General features: G+C 38.1%; 1 protein-coding gene across 1 annotated transcript; it reads right to left on the reverse strand.

Annotated features, from left to right (window-relative positions):
• Positions 1–3,184: 3,184 nt before the first annotated feature.
• thpo.S (thrombopoietin S homeolog) lies at positions 3,185–10,805 on the reverse strand. The gene is made up of 4 exons (XM_018264789.2): positions 10,441–10,805; positions 4,557–4,672; positions 3,903–3,989; positions 3,185–3,682 (listed from the first exon to the last, which is right to left on the reverse strand). Exons 1-4 carry the CDS (start codon positions 10,451–10,453, stop codon positions 3,365–3,367), a joined length of 534 nt encoding a protein of 177 aa, XP_018120278.1. The 5' UTR covers positions 10,454–10,805; the 3' UTR covers positions 3,185–3,364.
• Positions 10,806–11,026: the final 221 nt, after the last annotated feature.

Consider the following 11,026-nt stretch of genomic DNA (forward strand, 5'->3'; position numbering starts at 1 on the left):
AAGTTCTAAGTGGGGTCCCTCAGGGCTCGGTATTGGGTCCACTTTTATTTAACTTGTTCATTAATGACTTAGGGGAGGGTATTGTAAGTAATGTATCAGTGTTTGCATACGACACAGAACTATCCAGCCCAATTAATTCCATCCAGGATGTGGCATCCTTGCAACACGATCTTGACCAACTGGCAATCTGGGCAGCTAAATGACAAATGAGATTCAATGTTGATAAATGTAAAGTCATGCACCTGGGATGTAAAAATATCCAAGCCACTTATACCCTTAATGGGACTACACTAGGCAAATCCATTATGGAAAAGGTCCTTGGAGTCCTTGTAGATGATAAACTTGGCTGTAGCAAGCAATGCCAGTCAGCAGCATCAAGGGCAAATAAGGTCTTGAGCTGTATTAAAAGGGGCATAGAGTCACGGGAGGAGGGGGTCATTCTTCCACTGTATAGAGCACTTGTAAGGCCCCATCTAGAATATGCCATAAAGTTTTGGTCTCCATCATTCAAACAGGACATTATTGTATTAGAGAGGGTACAGAGAAGGGCAACTAAGATGGTAAAAGGTATGGAAAATCTTAGCTATGAGGAAAGACTGGCCAAATTGGGGATGTTCACGCTGGAGTAGAGGCACTTAAGGGGTGATATGATAACTATGTATAAATATATAAGGGGATCATATAATAATCTTTCTAATGCTTTATTTACCAGTAGGTCTTTCCAGCTGACACAAGGTCACCCATTCCGATTAGAAGAAAAGAGGTTCCGCCTAAATATCCGGAAGGGGTTTTTTACAGTGAGAGCTGTGAAGATGTGGAATTCTCTCCCTGAATCAGTAGTGATGACTGATACATTAGATAGCTTTAAGAAGGGTTTGGGTGGCTTTTTAGCAAGTGAGGGAATACAGGGTTATGGGAGATAGCTCATAGTACAAGTTGATCCAGGGACTAGTCCGAACACCCACCAGCAGCACTTCAAACTGCACCCAGGGAGTGTGCAGTGAGGCAGCAGGAACCAAAAAGGGAATAGTACATGGAAACAGTAAATACTTTCAGTAACCAACTACTGAGAGTTTATATGCACAGAACCAAAGAGAGAAATCAACAGCCATACACAAAAAGTGGTGCTCAGTCATGTACTTACTAAAATGCAAATGGCTCTTGTGCAACAGAACCAACAAATCTACACCCACATTTTAATTAAGGTCTATTTTTTTCTTACAATTTCTTAACTTCTCAATCATACCACACAAATGTTAGTGCAGGTTTTGTGTATTGTACTTGTATGAATGCACTTTGTACATTGTTAGTGTATTTTGCATTGTTATATTTCCTTACTATTCTCTGCAGCAATTGAGCTTCTACTTAGCAATCTTATTAGAAGACAGTGGGCCTTATCATATCAAAGTGTTTTTGTCAACTAATTAATGGGGAGGTCGCCAGTGGGAGCAAGGGGATGCATGCATCATGTTGTACTTGTGTAATAACCTAATATTTTAGTACATGCTATACTATGTGATACGTTATCTGGAAACCCTTTATCCAGAAAGCTCTGAATTACGGAAAGGCCATCTCCCATAGCCTCCATATTATCCAAATAATCCAATTTTTTAAAACTGATTTCTCTTTTCTCTGTAATAATAAAACAGTAGCTTGTACTTGATCCAAACTACGTTATAATTAATCCTTATTGAATGCAGCCTATTGGGTTTATTGAATTTTTAAATTATGTCCTAGTAGACTTAAGGTATAAAAATCCAAATTACAGAAAGATTCTCTATCCGGAATACCCCAGGTCCCAGTCATTCTGGATAACAGGTCCCATACTACAGTATATATTTATATAAATAAGCAAACTTCCGCTTATGTATCCATCCATACTCCATACTGATCTATTGTCACAAAAGCCTTGTGACCTGTGACAAGGCTTTTGTGACAATAGATCAGTTAAGACTGCATTGCTAGATTTTCCCATTACTCCACATACAGCTATAACAATCGCACAAATAATGTTATATATGTCATTCTCACTATGTTTTAATGGTTAGTGCTGTGGTATGAATGACAAGTGACTAAATTTTGAATTCAAATTAAACCCTAAGCTAGACCTGAATACATATCCTGTACTCTCCTATTGGTCACTGTGGCAGCTGTCAATTCTGTAGAGGCAGATACAGAGGAAACATGTTTAACCATGGAGTGGTTGTATAGTGAATAATTCAGTTCAGCCACAGACCTAACAGACAGAAAACTTTTCAGTCACAGTTGCAAAAATATCTGGGACAGCTAGTAAGCATTCAACCAAAAGAAGCATTCTCTCCAACTCTTCCTCTAAGTGACCTTCAAACTGTGCAGCCTCCATCCAATTTTCTGCATACCCTCTTGGGGTATACACCTCATTCAGCTGATGGGTAGCTATGGCTTTTGGGGTTTAATATGGCTGCAAGTGGAACATGCTAAATGACATACGTTACTTATGTTACATGCGATACCTTCAAATTTTTCAAGCAGTCTCGCTTTGGAGTGGCTCCGGATTGCTAGTGCACAGACCACAATAGAGCTCTCCGAACTAGATGAGCCGAAATTCCAACTTAAAAATCAGAATTTCAGCTCTTCAAGTTGCCAGAATCATCTTTTTACTGCCCCTGGTAACTTGCAGGCTATTCTCATGGCAGCAGTGCCTTTGAGCGTGAGACTAAAAATCAACATATTCTTAGGGTATGCAAAGGACTTAGAGGGATAATGGATCTTGATAATAATGTTACTATATTTTTATTTGCTATATATAGCTATTGGGAAGTTGTATTTGACTATAGAGATGGACTGCAGAAATTGAGCTTCTGCTTAGCAATCTTATTCCTTTGTTTTCAAAACAAATCAACATTTTTAAAGAATTATTATTTATCAGTGATGCATTCCTATCAATGATGACCTTGGCCTGTCATTGATAGGAACATATCATTATCACCCAGAGTTTACAGATGTTACTGCTAAATTTTTGCTTTTCTTCATATGCACACATGGCATATTAACAATATTTATACATTTATTACAAATGTGTGTGTATAAATATATATAGTTCAGCATCCTGTAATGTACAAAGTTTTTAAGTGTAAGCAACTTTCTGAGATATAATCACCTGCATTCCACAGAAATGGATGGTTTAGAACTCAGTAAATTAAAAATACACAAATATACATATTTTTTGTTTACTCCAGGGAAGCAAATGTTTTTGGAATTAGGGCACTGCTGTAGATGAGCAGGTTCAGTAGTTCTAAAAGGACAGAGGAGACCTGAACTAGGCTGGCAAGGTACAGTGTAGTCCACATATTTCAGTGATGTTCGTGTGGTCAGTCCAAGAGCGTCACCTGCAGGGGCTTTCTCTCAGACGATGAAGAAAAAGAGACATTTTCCCAAGAAGAAGTTTAAGGAATTTGTTAAAAATCTCTGTGCTGTCTGAGGTACTGATATGCCGACTGTCTGATGGGACGACAGATAATTCCACTGGGATAGAATTAATGCTTACACGCTCTAGGGCCTTATTAATGAGGCCATAAGTTTCTTTGATATTGTGAGTAATTTTTATTAGCTGTTGAGATAAACACTCTGGGGTTTTCACATTTTCTGTTGCATTCAACAGCAGCTTTAGATGTAAGAGAATTTCAGTCCCTTGCTGTAATTCCTAATGAGAGAAAAGAAACATGTAGTGGGAATTTATATTCTTACCAACTTTGTTATCACATTATATTCACAGTCATTTTCCCTTACCTTGAGCAATTGTTCTAGTTAATAATATTATAAAATAACATTTCTTGAATATATGTGCCCGTTTTATAGTTCACCCACAAGATCTTTATTACATTTCAGAAATTCATTGTCAATAATAATAAATTATCTCTCACCGTCATGTTTTGCCAGTCTGCAAGTCTGACCTCAACATTTGGAACAATGATTGGAACCAAAAGTGGTGGCCGGTCTGTGCATTGTGCCTGAGGAAAGAGAATGGTTAAGCATTATGTGAGAATGAATGAGTATTTGCATGGAAAGTGTATGACATTCTGCAGAGGCATGTAAGTGTGCTCCAGTATGGTGAGGCTCAGTGAGATACTGCAGGTGACAGTGTTGAGCTTCTTTTGCTGAGTTGGTATAATCTACTTTAAGGCAAAACAAAGAAGATCCTGAGGGATGAGATTCTGTGAAGTTTTCTTGATCAGAATAAGACAGAATAAGTGAGGAAGAAGAGAGGGTTGTGGTATACACATGAAGTGAGAACAATAGGACCCTTGAGGTTAGTTACAATGTGATTTTCCCTGAATGTAGGGGGTGTTCCATTTTAGCTAGTCAAGAACCAATGACTTTGCAAGCAAACATGCTAGGTGAAGATAAATCCTCTTTTTTTTTAGAAACGTTTATTAAATCAGAAGAGAAGAGACATCACATGTAGAATTATTTGCATAGCCAGTGTAATTAAATCTTTTTCTTGCGTTGCTTTTCTTCCCTGCACCCTCACAGTCTGAAACTTTCTCCATTCAACTATGACACAACCCTCTTCTCACCGATTTTCTCTCCAGAACCCGGACCCGATTCACATATAGCTTTATGAGGCGAAGATCACAAATTTTCATTGGACTCATTTCGGGGCTCAACATAAGAATTATTAGAAGACAGATTCCTGCAAAAAAAACAAGAAATATAAAATTGTAGTAAAATATAGAGGCGTCCACAAAGGTTATTTCTGCTCAGGCTGTAAAAAAAAAGCTAATGGGGGAATATCATATGTATCATTAGCACAAAAATTGTTTGCAGACACCTTTGCGACCATGTTTGTGTGCTTTTTGACCAATTACAGACCTCAACAACTTCCTCGCAAAGTTTTTAACCAAATGGCTGTTGCAAACATTCACATATTGTATGTAAAAAAAATTCAATCGCAAAGCATTTTTTGAGACAAAATATTCAGCAGAACTCCACAGTAGGTTTGCTAAGTGATAATGCGCAATGTAAAATTCGCCGGTGCTAAACATTCACAAAAACGCTTGCAATTTTTAACTACATTCCCCCTTAAAAGTGTAAACCACTAATCCTCTGCTATAGTGATCTAGCTCAGAAATATGTTGTTTAGCATAAATATTTATATCAAAAATGATCACCAAAATAATATGTTAAAATATATTAACTTTTAGGCTCATTATATAAACTTGTAACTTTAATTTTAACATATTGGTTTTTTATTCAGCAGCTCTCCAGTTAACAATTTCAGCAATCTGGTTAGCAAGGGTCCATTTTACCATAGCAACCATGCATTGATTTGCATAATAAACTAGAATATGAAAAGGAGATAGCCTGAATAGAAAAAGAGTAATACAACAATAACAATAAATCTGTAGCCTTGCAGAGCATTTTTTTTTAGATGGGGTCACTGACCCCCCTGTGAAAGGTGGAAAAAATCAGAAGGAGGCAAATAATTTAAAAGCTATTAAAAAAAAATGTAAGACCAATTGCTTAGAATTGGCCATTCAATAATGTATTAAAAGTTAACTTAAAGGTGAAGCAGCTATTTAAATGCAATTCTCAGATAACCTAGAATATGTATCACACAATTCATTCATACAGAGTAAAAAACAATTTCATTAGTTTGTTGTAGGACTGACAATGAGCATTTATAATAATAAGAACAACATTCAAATGAAGAATGTTACAATAGGGGGAAACCCTGCCTATTCTGTTATAATAGCAAGCAGACTGTTATTTACTTCTGCTGTTGCGGCATGATGTTTGTTGTATCAAAATAAAAATTAATATTTTAACAGTTTGTATTAATATCGATTCCAGTGTTGCAGATGATTATCACTTTGTTCAGTGTTTGGGGTTCTGCATATATGGATAGGTTTATAATTGACAACATCTGCCACAAGGGGACAAACGTTTGTTCATTGACTCCTCAGAGCAACCCACATGTGCAGTGAAATATCATGAAGCAACAAACAGTTGTTAAACACACATCCATGGACCACTTTTATCACTTGCCAGCAGAATGTTTTAAACTTAACTAAAGCATTCACAAACCATAAATGTATCATTTTATTGTCATTGAATTGGCCCTCTTCATATTTGGTGCATTCCATTGCTCTACATGGGTTATTGAAGGTAAGTAGAAATGCAAACATGTAACCAATCTGATTTGAATCAGTTACTAGTTTTAATTTCTACATTTCCTTTGTCTGCCTAACTTATTTTAGTAAGGAAAGTATGGAATGTGAAAATATAGGGGTCTTTGTCATGCTTTACTGGAAGTCCACTCCTTCCTTGCTCTCCCTAGTTTCCTGGACTTATCTCTTTCAGGAAATTATGGTCAAGAGCAGATTAATTGTTTCCTCTAACATCTTTGCTTCAGAAGCAGATATGAGTTTTTAAATGTTAAATATGCCTGTTGGTTAAGACAAAAACACAGTATATACAGTATTAGTCTAGTCTAATTCCAGCATATTTCAGTTTATGTGGTCTCTTATCCTGGCATAGTAAGAATGGCATACACAATGAGGTGCAACCGCAAATTCCATCCTTATGGTGCATTCCCATGATAAATGTGCAGAACCATTTTGGTGAGATTTTGAGTAATACTTATGCAATTGGTTGAAAGATACCAATCTCAATCCATTGAATAATTTTCCTGGATGGAGAGTACAGGGATTTTTGGGTGTTTGTCTGTGACAGAGATCCCCAACCTTTTTAACCTATGATCCACATTCAAATGTAAAAAAAAGTTGAAGAGTAACACAAGCATGCAAAATGATCCCAAGGGTGCTAATTATAGCTGGTAGCCTCCAGGGCCGCCATCAGGGGGCCACAGAGGGGACAGTTGTGCAGGATTTTGTGTCTAAGGGGGGCCTGGCCATGCTTCACTTACTTGATTAGCCAGGCCCCCTTGTCTTCAGCATGCTGCACGGAAGATTTTCTCCTATTAAGATTTGCTGTAACCTCATTGGTCCTTTAAGAATAAGTCTGGTAAATCTGCATTGGGATTGGATCCCCTTATCCAATTCCTGTACAGCTTTACTGGGACTTATTCTTAAAGGACCACGAGGGTACAGGAAATCTTATTAGGAGAAAATCTTCCGTACACAGAGCTGCTGTGCAGCACGCTGAAGACAGGGGGGCCCGGCTAATCAAGTAAGTGAAGCATGGCTGGGCCCCCCCCTTAGACACAAAATCCTGGCAAGCAATTTTTTTTAAATTTGGGGGATCTGGACAATTTTTTTTATACTTGCAGGGGGGGCCCTGATCACCAATGTTTTTTTTTAGAAAAAAAACATTTATGGGGGGCCCTGGCGCCAATGTTATTTTTTTAACTTATAGGGGGGCCCTGATCACCAATTATTTTTTCGAACTTGTAGGGGGGCCTTGATCACCAATTATTTTTTTTTACCTTGTAGGGGGGGCCCTGATCACCAATTATTATTTTTAACTTGTAGGGGGGCCGTGACCACCAATTTCTTCAAAAAAAAACTTATGCTACTGACCATCAGTAGCTTGTGTGTGTGTGGGAGGGGCTACCTTTTTTAGCACTGATGTCTGTGTGGTCTTTTAACTGTAGTGTGTAGTGGGCAGGATCTGGGGTGGGGCTAGAGTGGGTGGGCCCAGGGGGCCCTGGACATTTTGTTGTACGGGGGCCCGTGATTTCTAATGGCAGCCCTGGTAGCCTCTATGTGGACTGGCAGCCTACAGGACGCTCTGTTTGGCAGTATACTTGGCTTTTATGCAACCAAAAGTAACCTCCAAGCCAGGAATTCAAAAATAAGCACCTGCTTTGAGGCCACTGGGAGCAACATCAAAGGGGTTGGTGAGCAACATGTTGCTCCTGAGTCACTGGTAGTGTACCACTGGTCTAATGATTCATACGATAATAGTGCTTGGCGGGGTGATGTGAAACACACTATATTTCATTAGAAACCCAAATAGGTTGTTTGTATTTGACATCTTTTCCCTACATTTAAGTGAATATCCATTGTTATCTGTACCCTCTGCAATGAAAAGTGTGTAAGAATTTGAAGTAGAAGCCTGCTTAGTTTGTTGCAGAACGCAGATTTTATGTGCACAGATGTTTTGTGCACATATGCATGGCGCTTGCTATTAATTTTAATTCCTGCCTGGCAACTTCTTAGCAATATCACATCTATAAGAATACATTTGCCTCTTGATTCAGTGTTTCAGTGAAACTTTGAATATGAAAGTTCTGTGGTTTCCAGATTGTCTGAAAATGTCTGTTTTCGCAACTTTTCCTTTCCCAAGAACAGGAACTGTTTATATTTCTAGTGACCTCGAGGGGCTACTGTGCATCAGTTCTTATACAAATAAGATTTTTTTAAACTAACTTGCATAATGCCTGGCTCGTAGGAAGGGAAGGAATTTGCACCCTAGTACATTTAGTGCATTTTTAGGGTGCACAAAAGGAGCAGCAGCGACTGTTGGACTTCCTCCACCACACACATGATTCACAATCGTCCTTAGACTAGATTGTCATATGAGTCTTGGGGGCCAGAGGCAGCCATGTAAAGAATGTTGCCTGCCCCTTGACTGAGAACTTTCATACTTACTACTATTAGAATAACATCTGACGTGTATGTGCTAGCCAGAGATTATGGGGCAAATTCAATAAGCGGACGCTGGCGTAACTTCGCTAGTGTTACTTCGCACCCTTACGCCTGGTGAATTTGCGCAACGGACGTAACTACGCAAATTCACTAACGCGCGCATTGTTCTGAGCGCAACTTCGAATTTTAGTGGATTTGCGGAGCGCTGGCAAAAATACGCCTGGCGAAGTGCGGCGAAGCACGGCGAAGCGGACGCCAGCGCAACTACGATTCTTAGTGAATGTCCCACTATGTGGCTACAGCAGAAAATGTAGCCACTGTATGGCTTCAATAGGATTGCTCAGATTTTCATTTTGGATAATTATATTGGTATATATTATTCCAATTTCTCATTAAGACTTTAGTCTCAGATGCACATGGGAGACAGGATTTTTTAACTCCCACACACCAGCGTGAGAAAAATGGTAATGATTGTGCGATAGTGACACTACAATGTAAAGCAGCTGGTAACATAGTGGCCTTTTTATGGTTGGACTTTGTAATTCTGCTTTAAGTTCCCTCTGCTATGCACAAAGTTATTTGGAAGGTATTGCCAACATACTGTAAGCTCAGATAGTGTTGCAAGCTAAGCAGCTATGCCAGACACACCTACTGTCAGTTTTAGTGGTTCTCTGGCATTTTGAACAGAAGGATAACTGAAATGTTACTACACTCAAAATGTAAGTTTCTTCAGTTAATAAAATAAGGTAATTTGGAGGTATTACTGCAGTTAAATCATATTTATTCAGCCCCAACGCAATTTACCTGAAAGTCTCACCCAACCTTCCAAGATGAAATCTTTTGCATGCACATACAGTATAATACAGTATAATGTAGTACACCTTAAACCTATCTACATTGCCTTAGATAACCCTGCAGCTATGACACACTAGCCATCATTTTGGGTTCCGGGAAACCCTCGATGCAGTTCAAGTGCACTAGAAATGACCTAGTGATAGTAATGCTATTTTTACTGACACAAGTAGTTGTGATCAAAATTCCAGTGCACATGTGGGATCTATTTTTTGGAATGTTTGGGACTAGGGATTTTACCTTATAAAGTGTCTTTCTGTAATTTGGGTGGTCATACCTTAAGTGTGCTAAAAACCATTTAAACATGAAATTGGATTTTTTTTGCCACCAATATGAATTTGTGCTGTTTAGTCAGTATCCAGTACAAACAGCTGTTTTATTTTTATACAGAAAAAGGAAATTATTTCAAGAAAAAAAAGTTATATTGCTTAAAATGGACTATATGGGAGATTGCCTTCCCACAATTCAGAGCTTTTTAGATAATGGTTTCAAGATAAGGTTTCCCATACCATTATCACATTGTTCTTCAAATGCAACTGTCTGTTACACACATTCTCAGCCTAATTCACTTTGCAATCATAAGCACAAGAGCATCATGACAACCCTGTCCCCTCCTACCATAGTAAGTATTTTTATTATACATATGGACTGATTCATTGACTAATACAATGAAAATAATGAGTACCCCTTATTTAAATCTGTCTAAACATTTAGAAGAAGATAATGTCACCTTTATAATGTATTAACTGTGAATATGCTATTATTAGACTACATTATTATGTGACTACACCAACATGTATTTCACTCATGTAGAATATAAGCCTGATAAGATTATATTCACATTTAGTTCAGAGCATAGATATATATACAGATAAATGTATCTTTTGTATTGTCAGACATAACTAAATTAGAAGACATTACTTATTTTCCATAACTATGTATAGCATGAATATAAAAATATAACCGATGAATACCTTTAAGAATAATTAATACTTACGATTCATATCCATCCCCAGTCAGTTCTTATTGTGTCTCCATCATATTTTGGGAGGAAGCACATATGTCCCTGTCCCTGGTCCATTTAGATGACAAAGATAACCAAAAAGGAGTCAGAAATACAGAGTTTAAGCCTTGGTTTAAAAAGGGAAACACTCTAATTAAGAGGGAATAAAGCAATTAGAATGGACTGGTAGGGACAGTTACAGGCAGAATATGAGAGAGCAGAGAGTAGTATCTATATGTAAGGGTCCACAATAAATGACTGAGCAGAGACAAGCTCCAGACTCCTTGCCAAGCAGCAAAAACGTCCACATCCTGTTGTTCTGTGAGATGTCAGGGCATCGGGCAAAATGTGAATGTGGGTCTGCGTGTGTGGGATTGTGCATGTGTCTGAAATCTCCAGGCTGTCAGGACATAGTGGGAGGAGAGGGAGGGAGGAGGAGTAGGGTAAAAGGATACAATTTAATCCATCAAGAGGCTTCAATTGCTATTACAAAGTATCATTTTGAAGTTTATTAGATACTGTATAAATTGTAAGACCAACCACGTGTATTAGGACATTCTGAATAAAGGCTTCTTTTGAA

This window comes from Xenopus laevis, chromosome 5S (assembly GCF_017654675.1).
Source record: "Xenopus laevis strain J_2021 chromosome 5S, Xenopus_laevis_v10.1, whole genome shotgun sequence".
In the NCBI taxonomy this organism is placed as follows: Eukaryota; Metazoa; Chordata; class Amphibia; order Anura; family Pipidae; genus Xenopus; species Xenopus laevis.